This window comes from Lissotriton vulgaris, unplaced genomic scaffold (genome assembly GCF_964263255.1).
Source record: "Lissotriton vulgaris unplaced genomic scaffold, aLisVul1.2 SCAFFOLD_2465, whole genome shotgun sequence".
NCBI lineage: Eukaryota > Metazoa > Chordata > Amphibia > Caudata > Salamandridae > Lissotriton > Lissotriton vulgaris.
Window position 1 is genome coordinate 112,119 of NW_028245675.1, and position 21,982 is coordinate 134,100.

Sequence of the window (21,982 nt, forward strand, 5' to 3'; positions counted from 1 at the left end):
TCCAATGTAGCCCAATGTAGCCCAAAGATGGCCACCAGAGACCAAAAAATGTAAATGTAGCCCAAATTTCAACTAGATGTAGCCCAACTGTAGCCCAATGACAAAATGTACCAGAGTGTTCTAAAGAACAACTAGAGTGCTAACAGTCTTATTTATAAAGTGAGACTTATAGTTAGGAATTAGCATTAAAAAAACCTATGAAATTCACTGAAAAAACCATAGGTTTCACACCAGTTATAGTTAGGAATTAGCATTTAAAAAACCTATGAAATTCACTGAAAAAACCATAGGTTTCAGACCGGTTATAGTTAGGAATTAGCATTTAAAAAACCTATTAAATTCACTGAAAAAACCATAGGTTTCACACCAGTTATAGTTAGCTGGAAATTTTACTGATATAAAACCATTGAAATTCCCACGTTATAGTTAGTTGGACTCACTATAACTTGCGCGTGCAATGTACTGCTGATGACATCACATATTACATCAATCATGGCATGTTTTTTTAGTATCAGTATGAGTGTCTGTATGGTTTGGTGGGGCTGTTACTTAGCACATAGATGCATCAATGACTGACTCACTTTTTGTATGTGTTTTGAAGACAGCATTTGTGTAGGATTGTATGGGTGGATGAGTGTGTATATGTGTGTGTTAGAGAGTGAATGCCTCTCTCACTAGTGTCTTTATGAGTAACTACATATGTTTAAATCTTGTATATATGAGAATTGATGTATATAAGTAAGTATATGTGAGAGTGAGAGATTGAAAGAGTTCCTGTTTAAATAAGTATGTGTTTCTATAAGTGATTGTTTAAGAGAGTAAGTATGTGTAAGTTTCCTTAGAAGTAATGTGCTAATGTGTGTATAGTTGTATATGCAAATAAATGGATGTTTATTAGTTTATTTGCATGTGTGAGTATATGTATGAGTAAGTTTTTGATGACTGTCAGTGTGTAACAGAATGAATAGGGGTATCACTACATATGATGAGTGAGTATATGTATGAGTGAATACATAAAACTGTTGGTGAATGTGTGAATTTGTATATAGATGGTGAAATTACTGAATTGGTTGTTGTAACTGGTATGAGTATATCCACTTTTTTGTTAATGTTAGTTTCTATTTTTGAATATGTGTTTCAAAGGTTACTTTACAGTGAAAGGAGGTCTGTCACTGTGTTACAAGGATGGTGTCATCAGTGATGTCATGAGTGATGTCACTGGCCATGTCATGAGTGATGTAATATGTGATGTCATCAGCAGTGCATTGCACGCGCAAGTTATAGTGAGTCCAACTAACTATAACGTGGGAATTTCAATGGTTTTATATCAGTAAAATTTCCAGCTAACTATAACTGGTGTGAAACCTATGGTTTTTTCAGTGAATATATATATATATATATATATATATACATATATATATATATGTATATATATATGTATATATATTACCTACTGGCTATCGCCAGTAGGTATATATAGTTAGGATTAATTCCCTATGGGATTTCTGAAAATTCTATGTCTAATAACTTTGGCGTTTGTGGACGGAATCGGCTGAAATTTTCAGGAAAATGGCACATTTTGTTTCTGAGCAGCCCCTGAAAATTTGGTGGGGTTTCGTCAAGGGGGGGCTGAGAAAAAAGGGGGGTCCCAAAACGCGTTTTTTACATTGAGTTTTCCATAGGGCGGTTGGCCTCACTTTTAGCTCGAACGGCTGAATGGATTTGCACGAAACATGGCAAAATTGTAGGGACTGGTAGCCCGATGTGCCTTTGCTAGGTCTCAATATATGTGCTTCAGTGGATTTTGAGAAATTAACGTTTAAATCAAGATATATATCTGTAACAGCGCTCCGGGCAGCGATCCGGTCCGCTTACTTTTCGCGTTTCGGAACTTTGCGCGCAGAAAGCTGATTGGCTCTCCGGTGTCTGTCAACATTCTAAACAGTCCAGAGCGGCCGCCATCTTGTCTCTCGGTAGGATCGAGAGAGAAGAAGAGGTGAAAAACGAAAGGGGAATTTAATAAAAGGGGGCAAGGTATCCCCCTCTTGACCCCCTAGGAATGTTGTTGGGGTTATTAAAGGGTCCCGTGGGGAAAAGGAAAAAAAAATGATTTTTCACGGTAGAAGCGCTTCACGGGCCGCGAACTGGGCCGCAAACTGGTAGCGAAACGGGAATTCGCCATTTTGTGCTTCGTTAATTAAATTACTAGGTATAAGGGGGTGCGGGAGACGTATCCTAATCCCCTATGTTTCCTGAGGGTGGCTGAGGAGGCTGATATATGTTGATACATCTCTTCCAGCGGCTGTGCGTGAGCTTTTTTTTATTTTGCTGCGTGACAGTCCGGAGCGGCCGCCATCTTGTCTCTCGGTAGGATCGAGAGAGAAGAAGAGGTGAAAAACTAAGGGGGAATTTAATGAAAGGGGGCAAGGTATCCCCCTCTTGACCCCCTAGGAATGTTGTTGGGGTTATTAAAGGGTCCCGTGGGGAAAAGAAAAAAAAAATGATTTTTCACGGTAGAAGCGCTTCACGGGCCGCGAACTGGGCCGCAAACTGGTAGCGAAACGGGAATTCGCCATTTTGTGCTTCGTTAATTAAATTACTAGGTATAAGGGGGTGCGGGAGACGTATCCTAATCCCCTATGTTTCCTGAGGGTGGCTGAGGAGGCTGATATATGTTGATACATCTCTTCCAGCGGCTGCGCCATCTTGCCTTTTTTCCAATGCCACAATTTTGTCGTGCACGGCAGCCATTTTAGATGCCAGGCTGGTCCCAGGCTATCACCTACCCCTGCGGATGTAGTTTATGGCCCCAGCTGTAGAGAATTCAGACATGCCAACCCTCCTGATTCAGGCGTGTGACTACTGATTTCAGTGCTAGTCTCCCGCCTCCCGATTTCTGCAAGCAAAAACCCGGGGGCATATTACGAACAACTAGCGATAATTTTTGTCTCTAACTTGTTTAGAGACAAAAATTATCGCCGCACATCGGCGATTTTTATCGCAGATAAACCTTGCTATTATCGCAGAAAAGTCAGCGATATTCATGTATTATCGAGCAAATGCTCTTAGCCATGTTATCCACCTCCCATTGGATAACATGGCTAAGAACTGCTCAGGGCAGGTGTTAGATTTTGGAGATATTCGCGCTTAGCGCGAATATCTCCAAAAGTTGGTAATAGAAGATAGCGATGTTAGGGACTGTTTCCAGTCGCTAACATCTTGGTACGCCACTTTGCATGTCATTAGTGATAAGTATCACTGACATGCAAAGCGGGGCCCAAGATGGTCGCTATCGCCTTTTAGCTGTCACTAACTGGTGTTAGCGACAGCTTGGTAATAGGGAGATAATTTTATCTCCGCTTTCATGGCTTTTAAAGCCAAAAAAGCGGAGATAAACCCCCTTGATAATATGCCCCACGATTCCTTGGGGGTTTCAGCTGACAGGGCTTGGTATTGTGTTACATGGTAATTTTTCCAGGAAACGTCAGAGGGTCGATGCAGGGGTTCTAGAAGAGGTGATAAACCATTTAAGCCTCATGAACAAGCGAATGGTCTTTTAAAGATTTGTGAAGTACTCGGGGCGGCGGTGTGTGTGTGCCCTCTTTTAGGAGCGGGCGGGGGGGCACTGCCAGCAACTTGCCAGGTCAGGTAGTGTTCAACACGTGCATCACCCTTTCTCTGCCTGCTATTGCGCTCCATGCTTCGGAAAGGTAAGAAAAAGAACGTGCATTTGAGTTTGAAATGTCCGATCCTGCAGCAGCACACTTCCAAAGCCCACACATGACAATAACCCGATTCAAGGCCCCATTCACCCGTTTTTAAAAAAATAGATAACACTCCAACAAAGTAAGATTATAAAACTTTATTAACTATTAACTATAACGAACGGAACAAAAACTAAAAACATTTAAACATTTTTCAACACAAAAAGCAACAATGGTTAGAAGCTGTCTTTTGTGCGAATAGTCCCAAGGCAGCACAAAGTGCAGAGTTCTGGACGGCACCCAGGTGATGTCGCCTGGGTGCCGCACTGGTTTTGGGATCCTACAATGCAGCACAGAAAAACAGCGTGGGGCGTCCCGGGTGGTGCGGGGGGAGGCCTCGTCAGTAGCGGTCTGTTGTGCGAATAGTCCCAAGGCAGCAGAACGCGTTGAGATGTTGATGGGACTGTGTCCAGTGTCACATGGCTGACACAACATGTACGACAGGCACCCAGGTGATGTCCAGTAAACTGCCGCACTGGTTTTGGTATCCTACAATGCTGCTCCGAAAATTGGCGTGCGGCGGCCCGGGGGTGGGGGAGGCGGCGTGAACGGGCCTCCCCAGGTGGCGGCCATCTAGCTGAGTTGCGCCCGCTCTTGCGGCTACAGCGTCTCGCTCACCATGTTGTTGAGTTGCTCCCACTCTTGCAGTGCAGCGATAGGCGGCTGCCACATGGCTCTTAAAATGGCGGACGGCTCCTCGGTTTTGGGCCTGGTCCACTGAAATGGCCCTGGGACACCTTGGAACTCGGACGCTTGCCTGCTAGGGCTTGGGCTCCATTCTCGAAAAGCGCCCCCTCAGCCGTGAAGATTCTACAAAAGTCTTGGGGGCCCCCGACTCCCGCAGGCTTCCGGTGGGGAGCGGCTGCCATGATTGCTCGCGGAATGACCACGACGGAGCCACGAGATGGTGGTGCTCTCATGCTGACGCCAGCTTCAGTCTGAATGATTCAGAAACAAGGTGGGGCTTTCATCGTTTGGGAAAAAAAAATGTTCTAAACCAATGAAAAGTGTTATTTTTAGGTCATATGACCAAGCCTTCCATCTTTAGGAAACCAAAAGTAAAATGAACCAATGAAAAGTTTTATAAACAAGTCACATGACCTGTTATGCGGCATAGGGCTACAAAAAGCGTAGAAAATCCGTTGGCACGTGAGGCGGCGTCAGTAGCGGACCGATGTGCGAATAGGCCGAAGGCAGCACAACGCGCCGAGATTCGGATGGCACCGAGGTGGTGTCCAGCAAATTGCCGCACTGGTGTGGCCATCCTACAATGCTGCGCCGAAAGACGGCGTGTCCAGCTGAGTTGCGGTCACTGTTGCGGTACAGTGACTCGAACGCGCCGAGATCCGGATGGCACCGAGGTGGTGTCCAGCAAATTGCCGCACTGGTGTGGCCATCCTACAATGCTGCGCCGAAAGACGGCGTGTCCAGCTGAGTTGCGGTCACTGTTGCGGTACAGTGACTCGAACGCGCCGAGATCCGGATGGCACCGAGGTGGTGTCCAGCAAATTGCCGCACTGGTGTGGCCATCCTACAATGCTGCGCCGAAAGATGGCGTGTCCAGCTGAGTTGCGGTCACTCTTGCGGTACAGTGAGTCGAACGCGCCGAGATCTGGATGGCCCCGATGTTGTGTCCAGCAAGTTGCCGCACGGGTGTGGCCATCCTACAATGCTGCGCCGAAAGTCGGCGTGGGGTGCCCCGTTGGCTTATGAGGTGATGTCAGTAGTGGACTGATGTGTGAATAGGTCGGAACCAGCACAAGGCGCCAAGATCCGAATGGCAAGTCCTGGATGTTGAGTGCCTCAGTTGAGAGTTCTGAGCAGTGCTTGTAAGACTGTCTGAAGCTTATTTGCACCTACTGCAGCTTCACTATTGCCCTGGTGTGGCCAAAGGTGGCACATGACATAGGCGGCCGGCTCCCGAGGTGCGGCGGAACTTTTTTCCTTTTCCTTTCTGCTTCTTTTCCTACAATCCGTTTCATCTGAAGACACGACCAGGTCCCTGAATGTGTGCAGCGGGACGCTATTGATTGAATGAAAATGGCGGCTTGACACAAAGCTGACTCAGGCGTTACTGTTGATGCTATACAGACAAAAATTGGTTTTCAGTTTGTACATTCTTCAGGTTTTTTTTTTTCCATCCAAGTCTGATTGAGAGTTTGTAGAAAAATGGCTTCAGATTTTCCACATACTACTCTTCAACATTCTTCCTAAATGTACCAATGTGAAACTCACTAGGAGAATGGCTGTTTCTGTTTCCTTTCAAAATGCTGCCAACACTATTTTCTGAATGGAAGACACCATCTTGTAGCATAAAGGGCCGAAAGGGGTTCTGGTCTGGCCGATGGTTGGTGGAGACATTTTGACTATATCTTGGACCTGCCCGGCCTCGCCCAAAATGGCGCCGGTATAAATGGGACTCGTAACTCCTTGCCCGCAAATGTATATCTAGAAAATGTTATTGTAAGTGGCCGTGTCGTATTTTAATTACAAAATGTACGTCCACCGATTCCGCAACTGTTAGACACCTTTGTTCTTGCAACCTAATGGCCCGCTCGTTACGTTCTTCTACAGTGTAAATGTCTCCTCATCATATACGATTTCAGTTTGCTCCGTGGCCGGCCCACGTGGTTATAGGCCCGTATTTGTATACTGACATTTTCACAATAAAGGTTTTTAAAACAAAACACGGTAGTAGTATTTACATTGGTAAAGTTTTTACTTTTAGTCACTGTTTTCGAATCAGTAAAGGCAAGTGAAATAAAGCAGTCCAATTACATGACGGATAAAAGGTATAATATGTAGGAACGCAGTAAAGATAAATGCTTAAGGGCAGTTGTGTTTTTCATGTCTGCAATATAAAGTGATCGATAAGAATCTGATAATCAGGCGTATCGGCGACTAAGATAGCAGGCCGAATCTCTTTTACTCAACGGCTCCGTTATGGAAGGAAGAAACGCCCTTTTTCTCGAAAAAGGAATATATTTTACTTACAAGACAGTTGTAAATTTTCCGGGAAAGTACATTAGCCTGGAATATTATAACATATGTTTGAAAAAAAAATATTGTTCGAAAACAATAAAAAGCGTAATTTTTAGGTCATATGACCAAGCTTTTCATCATTAAATTAACAAAAGTAAAATGAACCAATGAAAAGTTTTATTAACAAGTCACATGTCCTGTTATGCTTACGTTACGCGCTGCGCGCCGCGCCTCGGATCACTTCCGGGTGCGGTAACGCGGCGTGTCATATAACGCATTACGCGACAACGTAGGTCAAGAATATAGTCAAAATGTCTCCACCAACCAGCGTTCGGAACACAACTCCTTTCAGCAGTCCAAAAAGTTCTGTTAAATGACAACAGAGGGGACAGGCAACAAGAACCATCAGTCAAAGAGGGGAGGGCAAGTTCTTCTCTTCCGGGTCATGTTGGGGCGCTACCGGAACTGATCGAATTGGTAGTCTACAGTGTTTCTGGATGTTTCAGACTAAAGCTGGCGTCAGCATGAGACCACTACCATCTCGTAGCTCCGTCGTGGCCATTCCACGAGCAATCATGGCAGCCGCTCCCCACCAGAAGCCTGCGGGAGTCGGAGGCCCCCAAGACTTTTGTAGAATCTTCACGGCTGAGGGGACGCTTTTCGAGAATGGGACCCAAGCCCTATCAGGGAAGCGTCCGAGTTCAAAGGTGTCCCAGGGCCATTTTAGTGGACCAGGCCCAAAACCGAAGAGCCGGCCGCCATTTTGAGAGTCCTGTGGCAGCCGCCTATCGCTGCACCGCAAGAGTGGGCGCAATTCAGCTGGATGGTGGGCAAGACGCTGTAGCCGCAAGAGTGGGCGCAACTCAGCTGGATGGGACAAGGTTCAGAATTGAAGAGTCATCAAAAGGCAAAAAGTTCCGCCGGATCCCGGGAGCCGGCCGCCTATGTCGGGGGCAATCTCAGGCTACACCAGTGCTATAAGACTTGGGGAGGGTGTCGGAGCCAAGCGTCTTCTCCGAGTCCATGGCCATCACACCGCCCCTCAGGGGCCTCCGTCAAGCTGTTTAGGAAGGTAATATATCACATTGTTTTCTAATGCAGTCAGGTCCACAAACGACACTCACTTACTTTGAGAATAGTGAAGCTGCAGTAGGTGGAAATAAGCTTCAGACAGTGTTACAAGCGCTGCTCAGAACTCTTAACTATGGCACCCAACATCCAGAACTTATGCTATTTGAGAATGGCAGTGACATCGAAGCATCTCAGGGACCAAAACCATTAACGTACTTTCACGTATGAAAATCTTACTTGGGGAGGGGGCAAGAGCGAAGCGCCCCCTCCCAGTCAGCGCCACCACACCGTATGTTGAAAATTTGAAGCCATCGTTCTACAAAGTCAACCAAACTTGGATTAAAAATCTAGAAAAATGTACAAACTGAAAACCAGTTTTGGTCTGCATAGCATCAGTAGCAACGCTTGAGTCAGCTTTGTGTCAAGCCGCAAATTTGATTCAACAAAGCACAGACATTCAAAAAGGCTCAAATTCAGAACTCTAAACTATGGCACCCAACATCCAGGAGCTTGCCATCCGGATCTTGGAGCCTTGTGCTGCTTTCGATCTATTCACACATCGGTCCACTACTGACATCATCTTATAAACCAACGTTATGTAAATAGTTTTTTAATAAAATGTTTTACCCTGTTTCTTTGCTGGTGTGTTGTCTATATTTTTAATATTTGCATACGGTTTGTCGTTATTTTGTGCGGGATGGGTGATGGAGCCGAGCTGTCTTGCAGCCCTCATGGTGTGGAGCTCAGTTCATCTCACTATTTTCGTATTTCTCATGAAGGGTTGTTCCTAATATTTCTATTTTAGCGAGGTCAAAAAGAGATCCAATTAGTGGCCTACTGATTTTGCTCGATTACTTTTATTTTTTTTACACGATTTTTCACTATCTGCAAAGACTAAACAGAGTATTGCGACTTTGTGCTTGTTTGTAAATAGAGAATGATCCAAAGAGAACCAATTCTAAAACAGTAAATGCTTGGACAAAAAACAATCAAATGGAGAGACAAGCAGCCACGACGGATTACAACGGGGGTAAAGGCCTGCGTTAACTACCCTTCAGTATCTGCAAAGAGAGAGTACTACTAAGACAAAAGAGGGGAGGGGGGGGGGTGCAGCGTTCAAAGCACATCAGCGTGCATAAATACGAAAATGTTTTTATTTATCACGTACTTGACATTTTAAAGCTTTTCATATTTGCTATTAAAAAACCAATGAAATTCACAGAAAAAACCATAGGTTATAGTGGATATATAGTTAGGAATTTGCATTTACAAAACCTTGAAAATTCAATGAAAAAACCATTGGTTTTAGGCCATATATAGTTAGGGATTTGCATTTACAAAACCTTTTTTTACTCGCATAAAACCATTGAAATTCCATATATAGTTATAAGCGCTAACTATATATCGCGCACCCGCAATCCACTGCTGATGATGTCACATATTACATCATTCATGACATGGTTAGTGACATCACTGATGACATCACTGATGACATCTCAAATGACATCACTGATGACATCACTGATGACATCTCAAATGACATCACTGATGACATCACTGAAAACATCTCATTTGACATGACTGATAACATCACTGATGATATCATTCATGTGATAATACCATGAACCTCTTCAGACTCTAATATAACCTTAGATACAATCAGTGTAAACAGACAGTCACAGACTGTCACTCATCCATGGAGTTACTCACACACCTAGTCAGTTATGCCAAGAATCAATCACACCTCCATTTTCTCAACTATACAGTTATACACACCTTACTTATTCAAACATATACTAACACATATTTACTTTACTCTCTTATACAATCCCTGATACAAGTTCACAATGATCCATACAGCCACTCACACATTCACTGGCTCTTATGCACAGTTATTTATATATGTCAACTCTCACATGTACTGTGTTTTACATATGTACTTACTTTGACATGTAGCACTGAGATATCCATTCATTCACCAATACACTCATGCACACAGTCAACCGCCCATACAGCTGTTTCCACATGCACTTTTGAACCCATACATCTAGTGAATCAACTGCTCACACATCTATGCACAGAGTCATACACCTCCCAGCCACCCACACACACACTCAGTCTCCCATACAAATACTTGGGCAACCAATCAATAACCCATATAGTTACTCATATAGCTACTGATCAACACATGCAGCAGTTTACAGAACAACAGACATAATGATGCACAAATTAAGACAGTTTAGTCACTAACCCATGCACTCAGTGAGACACATTTAATCACTCACTCATACAGTCAGACATGCACCTACTAAATCCTTCATCCAGACACTTATACATCCACTCATTCTTCAATATGTAAGACATATTTTTACTTTACAGAAACATACAGTCACTGGATGTTGTCATCAGTGATGTCATCAGTGATGTCATTTGAGATGTCATCAGTGATGTCATCAGTGATGTCACTAACCATGTCATGAATGATGTAATATGTGACATCATCAGCAGTGGATTGCGGGTGCGCGATATATAGTTAGCGCTTATAACTATATATGGAATTTCAATGGTTTTATGGGAGTAAAAAAAGGTTTTGTAAATGCAAATCCCTAACTATATATGGCCTAAAACCAATGGTTTTTTCATTGAATATATATATGTATATATATTTATATATATATGTATATATATATGTTTACGTATATGTATATATATATATATATATTCACTGAAAAAACCATAGGTTTTAGGCCATATATAGTTAGGGATTAGCATTTACAAAACCATAATTTACTCGCACAAAACCATAGAAATTCGCATATATAGTTAGATGCAATAACTATATATCGCGCACCCGCAATCCACTGCTGATGATGTCACATATTACATCATTCATGACATGGTCAGTGACATCACTGATGACATCACTGATGACATCATCCAGTGACTGTGTGTTAAAATATGTCTTACATATTGAAGAATGAGTGGATGTATAAGTGTCTGGATGAAGGATTTAGTAGGTGCATGACTGACTGTATGAGTGAGTGATTAAATGTGTCTCACTGGGTGCATGGGTAAGTGACTAAACTGTCTTAATTTGTGCATCATTATGTCTGTTGTTCTGTAAACTGCTGCATGTGTTAATCAGTAGCTATATGAGTAACTATAAGGGTTATTGATTGTTTGCCCAAGTATTTGTACGGGAGACTGAGTGTGTGTGTGGGTGGCTGGGAGGTGTATGACTCTGTGCATAGATGTGTGAGTAGTTGATTCACTAGATGTATGGGTTCAAAAGTGCATGTGGAAACAGCTGTATGGGCGGTTGACTGTCTGCATAAGTGTATTGGTGATTGAATGGATTTCTCAGTGCTACATGTCAAAGTAAGTACATATGTAAAACACAGTACATGTGAGAGCTGACATATATAAATAACTGTGCATAAGAGCCAGTGAATGTGTGAGTGGCTGTATGGATCATTGTGAACATGTATCAGGGATTGTATAAGAGAGCAAATATGTGTTAGTATATGTTTGAATAAAGTAAGATGTGTATAACTGTATAGTTGAGAAAATGGAGGTGTGATTGATTCTTTGCATGACTGACTAGGTGTGTGAGTAACTCCATGGATAAGTGACAGTCTGTGAGTGTCTGTTTACACTGATTGTATCTAAGGTTATATTAGAGTCTGAAGATGTTCATTGTATTACCACATAAATGATATCATCAGTGATGTGATCAGTAATGTCAAATGAGATGTCATCAGTGATGTCATCAGTGATATCATTTAAGATGTCATCAGTGATGTCATCAGTGATGTCATTTCAGATGTCATCAGTGATGTCATCAGTGATGTCACTGACCATGTCATGAATGATGTAATATGTGACATCATCAGCAGTGGATTGCGGGTGCGCGATATATAGTTATTGCATCTAACTATATATGCGAATTTCTATGGATTTGTGCGAGTAAATTATGGTTTTGTAAATGCTAATCCCTAACTATATATGGCCTAAAACCTATGGTTTTTTCAGTGAATTTCAATGGTTTTTTAATAGCAAATATCAAAAGCTGTCAAATGTGAAGTACGTGATAGGTAAAAACATTTTCGTATTTATGCACGCTGATGTACTTTGAACGCTGCACCCACCTCCCCCCCCTCGCTTTTCTCTTAGCAGTACTCTCTCTTTGCAGATAGTGAAGGGTAGTTAACGCAGGCCTTTGCCCCCGTTCTAATCCGTCGTGTCTGCTTCTCTCTCCATTTGATTGATTGTTATCCAAGCATTTACTGTTTGAGAATTTGTTCTCTTTGGTTCATTCTCTATTTACAAACAAGCACAGAGTCGCAATACTCTGTTTAGTCTTTGCAGATAGTTAAAAATCGTTTTAAAAAACAAAAGGAATCGAGCAAAATCAGTAGGCCACTAATGGGATCTCTTTTTGACCTAGCTAAAATAGAAACATTAAGAACAACCCCTCATGAGAAATACGAAACTAGTGAGATGAACTGAGCTCCACACGATGATGGCTGCAAGACAGCTCGGCTCCGCCACCCACCCCACCCAAAACAACGACAAACCCTATGCAAATATTATAAATATATACAACACACCAGCAAAGTAACAGGGTAAAACATTTTATTAAATAACTATTTACATAACTATTTTATACTTTTAGTTGCCCGATCCGGCTAGCTCAATCGATCGAGCATGAGACTCATGCACTCTGATCTCCTTGGCCTCAGTCAAGCATCAATACTAAAATTTTAATACATGAGTGTTCGTTCATGGTTTTGGTCCCTGAGTTGCTTCGATGTCACTGCCTTGCACAAATGGCATAAGTCCTGGATGTTGGGTGCCATACTTCAGAGTTCTGAGCAGCGCTTGTAACACTGTCTAAACCTTATTTGCACCTGCTGCAGCTTCACTATTCTCAAAGTAAGTGGGGGCCGTTTGTGGACCTGACTGCATTTGAAAACAATGTGATACGGTACCTCCCTAAACCGCTTGACGGAGGCCCCCGAGGGGCGGTGTGATGGCACGGACTCGGAGAAGACGCTTGTCTCCGACCCCCTCCCCAAGTCTTATAGCACTGGTGTAGCCTGAGATCGCACCCGACATAGGCGGCCGGCTCCCGGGGTCAAGCTGTCTTTGACGTTTTGTAGCCTTTCGAATTCTATCCTTAGACAGCATTGTCTAATTCCCAAATAATCTGCAGTTGAATCTGTGGTGAAATATAATAAAAAATGTCATTAACCACTATTACCAAACAGTAAATCAATAACAGTAAGAACTAGATTCGACAATGCTATAAAAAAAAAAAAGTATGCACAAGGGTGCAGGGGGTATCACTTTGACACCCTCTGACACCCTCAAAACAGGCACAGGTGCCATATGGCAAGCAAACCAGCCCTAAGGGCAGGTCTGCCTTTCACATGACATAGGTGTGCGAGCACACATGTGCATGCACACCGAAATCGGTATTTTACCATGAAGTTTGATTTCATGCTAAAATACCGATTCGTTAAGGCCTTTGGGACTCAGAAGACTCCCCCCTGCATAACAAATTAACAGAATCGGTAAAATTACCGATTCGGTATTTTACCGAACAAATAATTTTTCCGATTCTGTAAATGTAGATTTACCTACACGTGGCCTTGGATTTAAGCCCCTACATACCGATTTGCCATTTAACGATCGGAAATGGCCGAAAACGGCCGTAACCGGTCTGAAAGACTGCCATGATCACCCACGGAACGACCACGACGTAGCCGCGGGACGTCGGCGCGCTCATGCCGGCGCCGGCCTCAGTCTTGAAATCACCAAAATCCTGCAAGACTACCAACTTGATCAGTTCCGGTGGGACACCAGTATGACCCGGTAGGAGAGATTGTTTCCTCCCACCCCACTTTCACTGATGGTTCATTTCACCAGTCCCCTCTGCTACCCTTCAACGAAAACTTTTGGACTGCCGAAAGAGGTCTCGGTCCAACCACGAGTTGGTGGAGACATTTTGACTATACTTGGACCTTCCTGACCTCACCCAAAATGGCGCCGGTACAAATGAAACTCTCAACTCCTTGTTGTGCCCCGATTGCTCAGCCTTGATATCATGAGATATGTATGCAGTTTTTAGCACATGAATTGATATGGGATAAGACTGATTACATGTTCGAACAATGAATTGATATTAAGTTCTAATGCATCATTGATTACTGTATTTATTATTGAAGGTTCGAATTGTCGACACTTTTGGTACTTGCTCACAATGAATTATCGATATGATTTTGTTGCACTTGTCGCACTTTTTACTATGAAATCAACGACCACTGACTCTCTGTTATGTTTTCCACAAATAAATACCTCCCCCCCCCCCCCCCCATTTACAGTTCCAGCCTGCTCCGTGGCCGGCCCACGGGGTTGTAAGCCCGTATTTGGGCACCAACATTTTTATTAAAGGTTTTTTGAAAAAGCAAACGTAGTTGTAACGCGTAGATTGGTTTCGAAGAAATGGCCACTGTTTCCGATTGTTTTTTTTTTTTTAAAAAGCAGGTGAAATGAAGCAGCTCAATTAGTTAAGGGTTAAAAAGTATAGTACGCAGAAACATTGAAAATATGAATGGTCCAGGTTTGTTGTGTGTTTTTCATTTTTCTACAGCATAAAGCAATCGATAAAGATCCTGGTATTTAGCCTCTACTTTATATGCTACCTGTATCAGGGAAGTTGTTTTAAATGCCCCTAAGCCACCCCGAACGAATGTCACCTGGCCTCCCTAGTACGAACGAAAACGACCTCGTACCACTGTAGGTTATCTCTCTTCCTCAAAAATGACAAAAATTACTTTCTAGGACGTTTTGGACATTGATGATTTTCATATGATCTATTTATTAAAGTAATACTCATCTCTCCGCATGAAATTAATTTTCCACATGCTACACAAGTCAATCTCATCTGCCTAAAGTTCTTTTACAGATTTGGGACCATTTCCCTTGCCTCTGACTCACTTATTGCTAAGTCATTGGTGGATGTTTTTGCCGGTCGGGGATTATCCACCAAATCTCGAAGTTGTGCTTTAGAATAATTAAGAGGGTGCCACCTCTCCATGTGCCAATGCATGGTATGATTACCATAGCTATATTTTCTTTCGGTCCCTCTCGAGAGTTTTTTTTTGGCAGATGAGGCAGGTAACGAACCTGGCATTAACTTTCTTTTCATGAGAAGGAAAAGAAAAAAATTGCCAGATAAAATTCACTTTCACATGGGACGTTCTTGGCATTTCTTTCAGAAACTTTTACATCACTGTGTCATTTCTTTGTCTATCCTGCTTAAAGCAATGTCATGTAAATAGTTGTTTAAAAAGTTTTTTTTAACGTGTTTCCTTTGTTGGAGCGTTGTATATATTTATAAGTTATTAAAGTGTTATAATCCTACAACTTTGTTGGAGTGCTATATATTTTTAATGTGACACATAATTGTGAAGACTTTGATGTACAAAAAGGCATCCCTGGAATCTTCCGCTTCAGGCTCGGACCCACACACCCTCACAGTGAGAATCCCCTCCCCAAGCACAATACAGGATGGTTATCAGATAGTAGGAACGCGTGTGGTGTGACGGATCTCATCGGGTGGGGGCCTTGATCTACTGTAACTCCTTTGAAGAGGGGTGATTCTCTACAGCTGGAGCCATAAACTACATCTGCAGGGCTAAGTGATAGCCTGGGACCGGCCTGGACAATCGGACACAGAGGAAGAGGAGTGTCAGAGGGTGCGGTAGTGAATAGGGTGAAAGGCCACCGGCCACCTAGAACAGAACAACCTTCTAGACGATCACCAGTTCGGGTTCCGTCCTGCCCACGGTACCGAAACAGCGGTCTTAACAGCCATGGAGGATCTTCGCATGCGTGCAGACAGGGGCCAGCCAGTGGCTCTGATACTGCTGGACCTGTCTGCCGCATTCGATACGGTCAACCATGGTACGCTGCTGCAGAGACTCGGTGAAGTGGGAGTGGAGGGCACCGCACTGCTCTGGTTTCACTCTTACCTTCGGGACAGAAGACAGGCTGTCTCCCTCCCCCCATTCCAATCCACCTTTGCACCAGTACCCCAGGGAGTTCCTCAGGGCTCCTCCATCAGCCCCATCCTTTTTAACGTGTACCTCATCCCGCTAATCAAGCTAATCCAATCCTTTGGGATCAAAACAATAAATTACGCTGATGACACGCAGCTCATTCTCTCTTGGGAAGGTGAAGATGCCATTCCTTTTTCCACCTTCCATGACTGCTTAAGAGAGACGGCTGGATGGCTACACAGAAACTCCCTCCAATTTAATTCCTCTAAAACGGAGGTCCTGTTTTGTTCAGGCACCAACATACCCCGCCAGTTTCCGAGTGAATTCTGGCCCCCAGAGATTAGAGACAAACCTCTGCCAGTTGCCTCGGTTCGCAACCTGGGAGCCATGCTTGACAACAAATTAAGTATGGAAACCCAGGTAACGAAAACTGTGGGGATCTGCACAGCCCTGCTTCGCTCGCTGCGGAAAATCATGCCACTTCTCCCTGCACAAGCCCGGGCGTCGATAGTCAGGTGTACGATACTTAGTCGCCTCGACTATTGTAACGCCCTGCTCCTGGAGTCTCCAGTCACGCTGATGGATCGACTACAGCGAATTCAATCTGCCGCCGCCAAGCTGGCTCTTGGCTGGACGAGGAGGGCTTCGGCCACAGCAGCTCTGGCCGAGCTACATTGGCTACCCTTAAAACAACGTGTGGCTTTCAAGTCCCTCTGCATTGTCTTTAAGGCTCTGCACGGACTCGGACCCAAACCTCTGCAAGCCCTGTTTCTGTGGTACACTCCTGCCAGAGATCTACGCTCATCCTCGGCTTGTCTGGTAAAGGTACCCAGATTCAATAAAACCAGAACCGGGGGCAGATCCTTCAGGGTTGCAGCGGCCAAGTTGTGGAACAGCCTGCCCACTGACATACGTCAGATTTCACAACTTCTTCCATTCAGGAGACGTATCAAAACCTGGCTTTTCCCCCAATAAATGCCCGTCTGACTGTTTTCCCGGTTTATCCGTCAGCAGAGTATTCTCCAGCGCCAGGAAGCCTGCAAGGTATCAGTCGCGCTTTACAAATACTCAAAATAATAATAATAATAATAAATAAGGGAGGTGTTGGGCGGGCACAGGGTGTGATTCTCAGGGAAGAGCAGCGCAAATGGGGGGAGGTTTATGGCCCATGCATGAGAGAGAGAGCGGGGGTGACCAGTGCGTGGGGGAGATGCTTGCGAGGGTGGGGAGCCATGCTGAGGATCGGCGGCGTGCAGAGAGTGGGTCTGGTCAAGGCATCTAAAATGGCTGCCGTGCTCAACAAAAGTGTGGCATTGCAAAAAAGGCAAGATGGCGCAGACAATGTTTATCAATAAGGATTAATTTATAACAATTATTTTTAACAAAATATTTACTCGCAGTGACAAAATGGCGGTCAACAGTTCCTGATTTCCATCGAATCGAACGTTAACAGACGTCACGCAGCAAAAAAAAAAAAACGCTCACGCACAGCCGCTGGAAGACATGTATCAACATATATGAGCCTCCTCAGCCACCCTCAGAAAACATAAGGGGTCAGGATACGACTCCCATACCCCCTTATACCTAGTAATTTGTTTAAATCGAAACACAAAATGGCGAATTCACGTTTCGCTACCAGTTTGCGACCCGGTTCGCGAACCGAGAAGCGCTTCTACCGCGAAAAATCACATTTTTATTATTTGCCCCACGGGACCCTTTAATAACCCCAACATCATTCCTAGGGGGTCAAGAAAGATCTACCTTGCCCCCTTTCATTAAATTCCCCCTTCGTTTTTCTCCTCCTCTTGTCTCTCGATCCTACCGAGAGACAAGATGGCGGCCGCACCGGACTGTTTAGAATGTTGAGAGACACCGGAGAGCCAATCAGCTTCGCTACGCAAAGCTCCGTTACGCGAAAAGTACGCGATCTGGTGCGCTATCTGGGACGCTGTCACAGATATATCTGTTTTTTTAAACGTTAATTTCTCAAAATCCACTGGAACACACATATTGAGACCCAGCAAAGGCACATCAGGCTAACAGTCCCTATAATTTTGCCAAGTTTCGTGTAAATCCATTCAGCCGTTCGAGCTAAAAGTGAGGCCAAAGGCCCTATGGAAAAATGAATGGGAAAAACGCGTTTTGGGACCCCCCTTTTTTCTCGGCCCCCCTTTGACGGAACCCCCCCAAATTATCAGGGGCTGCTCAGAAACAAAATGTGCCATTTTCCTGAAAATTTCAGCCGATTCCGTCCACAAACGCCAAAGTTATTAGACATATAATTTTCAAAAGTTCCATAGAGAAAAAATCCTAACTATATATACCTACTGGCTATCGCCAGTAGGTAATAATATATATATATATATATATATATATATATATATATATATATATATATATATATATATATATTCATTTATATATACATATATATGCATGTATATTTACATGTATATATATCTGCAAAAAATTGAATATATATATATATTGTATAAGTGGAAATGTGTATATAGAATGTCTTCTTTAAAAATGTAAATTTTCCATCATGTTTTGCTGATTTTGTATGCCTGACCTTTCTATAGAGGGTGTCTGCACTACAGTGACATTTGATTGACATCATAATGGCCACTAGGATCGCAAATTTCCCTCCTAGATCCTTGTCTTCTTGCATTGTTTCTGTGCCTGTTTTCAAAATGGCCAATTTTAGGAAATTGCTTCAGTTCTTTGAAATGCTGTTTGACTGTTAGATGGCTTTAAATTATGTGCAGCCTCATTAGGCCACCCTAGTTTGTATGTGATCGCAGTGAGGCACAATCACTCATTCTCAGCCCTTCCCTACACTTCCACTTGCACTTTTTCTTTATTTGAGCTAATTTGAAATGCACAGGTAACATCAGTCCTCACTGTTTATCTTGACTGGCTTTTTTGAAATCCACTTAAATTACTCATCACCAAGTTCAGAGAACTTGTCTCATAGTGATGCAGCAGCACTACCAGTTTCAAAGCTTCTTAAAATGAGACTTGAATTCACCAGCATAGAAGGAACAACTTCACAGTGTCTTTAAATATCTGCTATTCAGGCCAACACCTGCCTATTCCAATAACAGCTTGCTACATTGTATTCCCTCTGACAACCCTGGATCTCACTCCACATCATTCCAATCTCCCCTGTCACCCACGTCTATTGTAACTAGCACTAATAATAAGATATTACACATCATAACCATATACCATTTAGTTGTATCTCATCAACCTCAAAACAGGGCCCCACTCTTCACAAAAAAAATACCATTTCACTTCAACATAGAACACCGTAAATACAGCACCTAGCCAACATCCCATAGCAAGTCTAGTATAAGGGATTCTATGGATCCCTGAAAAGACATCAATTATTCCATACTTAGAGATGGCTAATGCATTTAGCAATACTCCCATTGGCAAGCACCCGAATAAGAACCTCTGTCTATGCATGATATACACCAGTAACCACTGAAAGAAACATTTGACCAAAAGAGACACCTAAAAGCAGCATATGACCCTCATCTACGCCACTGATGACTCATCTCAAGCAACAAGAAATCAAATTTACACATCATAAAAGTCCCCCAACTTAGATACCATTACAAGATTAGATAATACCAATGGTAGAATGTAGGCTATATGTATCACTATTACATGATGGAACATTTACGTCAACAATGGGTCTAAATCTAATTTCAACCCATGCCTACCCAAAATTCTAGATTTACTTTGGAAATTCCCATACATCATCCCAAAACCAAGGGGCATCTTATCAAGGGCTATTTCGACAATTTCTTGGCTTTAAAAGCCAAAAAAGCGGCAAAAATGACATCGCCCTATCTACAAGGGTATGCTAACATGCATTAGTGCATGTTAGCACCCGTTTTCCCAACGCCTCGCTTTGCATCTCTAAAGAGATGCAAAGTGGGCGTCACTGGGCAGTACTCTTTGTAAATTATCGATGATGTGCACATTGCGACATTTACAAGGAGGGCCATGCATTTTTGCAGACGTTAGTTTTTGGCAAAAACAGCAGTTTTCGCCAAAAGCTAAAGTCTGCAAAAATGCGGACTGAGGTATACTTACCATTGGGTGTGGATTATGCTGATACGACCAGAGGGTCGTATCAGCAAAGTTATTGCCATTTTCCATGGAACATCGCTGAAAAACCAGCGATGTTCCATGGAAAACATTGAATAATTATCTCCATTGCTCTATGCGTTGTTAATACAGTGCTAGCCTGGCGATAATTACCAGCGATAACATTTTTCGCGCTGAGTGTGGCCAGCGATAATTATCGCTACCGCTTGATGATATGCCCCCAAATGTCCACACTTTATCACTCTTTTCCAGTACTCCAGTTACAGGAGATAGAATTCATCAATTGTGGGTGGATTATAATTTATCAGTCTGAATATTCTTTTAGCTTCTAATTTAGAGTAGTGCCCTGGACCTACCTCCTCCATTTTTGTAACAGAGAAAAGGAAATCTCCAGACATTGCCCAATCCAATGATTTCTCCTGCGACCGACAGCAGAAACTCCCGCTTGTTATTCCAGTGCCCTCGCTCCATTATCTCTGGCTTGCACTTTTCGAAGTACTTCTTTTCCATGAGCGCATGTGCAGGTATGGTATTTCCATTGGTAACTCTCTCAGCATTCTTCAAAGCCATTACCCCTAAAACACAAACACAAGTGCATTTTACATTGAGCACAGGGCAATGTGCATAGGAAGAGATACTCAGGGAACATTATTTATCATCTCACACCTCTGCTGAACTTTTCCAAAGTTACAAGTTTGGGATGTCTCTTAGAAGTTATTGCCTACAGTGATTCCTGTCAGCTTAATATTTATAAAGTACAAGATCTTTCTGTACACCTAGCTGTGAAGGCCAAGAGAGTGATTGGGAACCCCGTTGTTCTGTCTAATAATTGTCAGTAAATGGCTGGATGAGTGAATGAGCAGGCAAGTGAATTACTGAGTAGTTAAGTGAATGACTATGTCAGAGTGAGTCAGTGTGTAAGTGAAAGGTAGGTCTTAAGGTTGGATTTAGTCTTCTGCAGCTCAATCCAGATCTCGGCAGAAGTATTTGCCTCCCGTTAAGGAAGGTTCGTAGGCAGTGCCTAATCTGTAGAAGAATAAGTGCTGGTGCCTAAAGCTTTGCTCAGAAACTTGAGGCTGGCACCGGCGCACAGAATTTCAATGTTAAAGGAAACAGGTTTTTGGCAAGTTTCCCCCCACTTTTTGCTTCCATTTGGACTGCTAGCTGCTGGTTTTTCTACTTTGAGAGTAACTGAGGCCTGCTTTCCAGACTTCAGTGCCAGCATTCTGGCCCATTGCAAAAGACATGTTGAATAGGCTATGCCCAATTGGTAAGGACTGACTTACTTATAAGTCCCTGGTGTATGGTACCCAGGGCAAGTATGGCAGAGTGTCCACATTGGACTGCAGCACTAATTGTACCACTCTAAATGTGGCAATGGACACAAAGGCTCCCAATCTCCCACTGCACACTGGGAGGGCATTAAAAAACAATGGCAAGGCCACCACATGCCTTATCAATATATGTAAGTCTCCATAAGGAAGGCTTATAGAGTCCTATGGCAGGGAGCTGTGTTTTAAGTTAGACATATATTTGCATATGTCTAGACAGCAACACATCAAAATTGTCATTGTGCTATGGATAAAGTTAGTAGCACCATTGGCTAGTACAGTTTTCCCAACTGGCAACCCAACCCGGTGTACTCCTGAATGGTTCTACCTAACTGGGTTATGTAAGGTATCAGATTAATTGTGACAGTAAATGCAACTTAATGATCAAGTTGCCATTTCTGTATCCAGCTAGTCCAATAGCCTCACAGTTCTTCCCACCTGGATAGACATGTGAATGACTCCCTGGTTCAGGAGCAAAGGCTGTTTCTGTGGAGAGAGGTCTCACTTCCTCCCATAGGATGGCAACTCATGGGGATAAACAAAAAAGCAACTTTCAAAGGTGGAGTTGTCTTTGGTAAGGAAGATGTGCTGACACCCCTGAACAGGATGTCTTTTGTTCCTGAAGACTAAGTGGAGACCGCAATGG

At 43.3% G+C, this 21,982-nt stretch overlaps 1 protein-coding gene across 1 annotated transcript in view; it reads right to left on the bottom strand.

Moving 5' to 3' along the window:
• Window positions 1–21,982, bottom strand: part of LOC147666317 (sodium- and chloride-dependent GABA transporter 2-like) — a 161,646-nt gene that overhangs the window by 62,503 nt on the left and 77,161 nt on the right. The window contains exon 2 of the mRNA XM_086949139.1: window positions 20,362–20,580. Coding sequence (XP_086805265.1) covers window positions 20,362–20,575 — 214 coding nt within the window. The 5' untranslated portion in view covers window positions 20,576–20,580. The remainder of the gene's footprint in view (window positions 1–20,361; window positions 20,581–21,982) is intronic.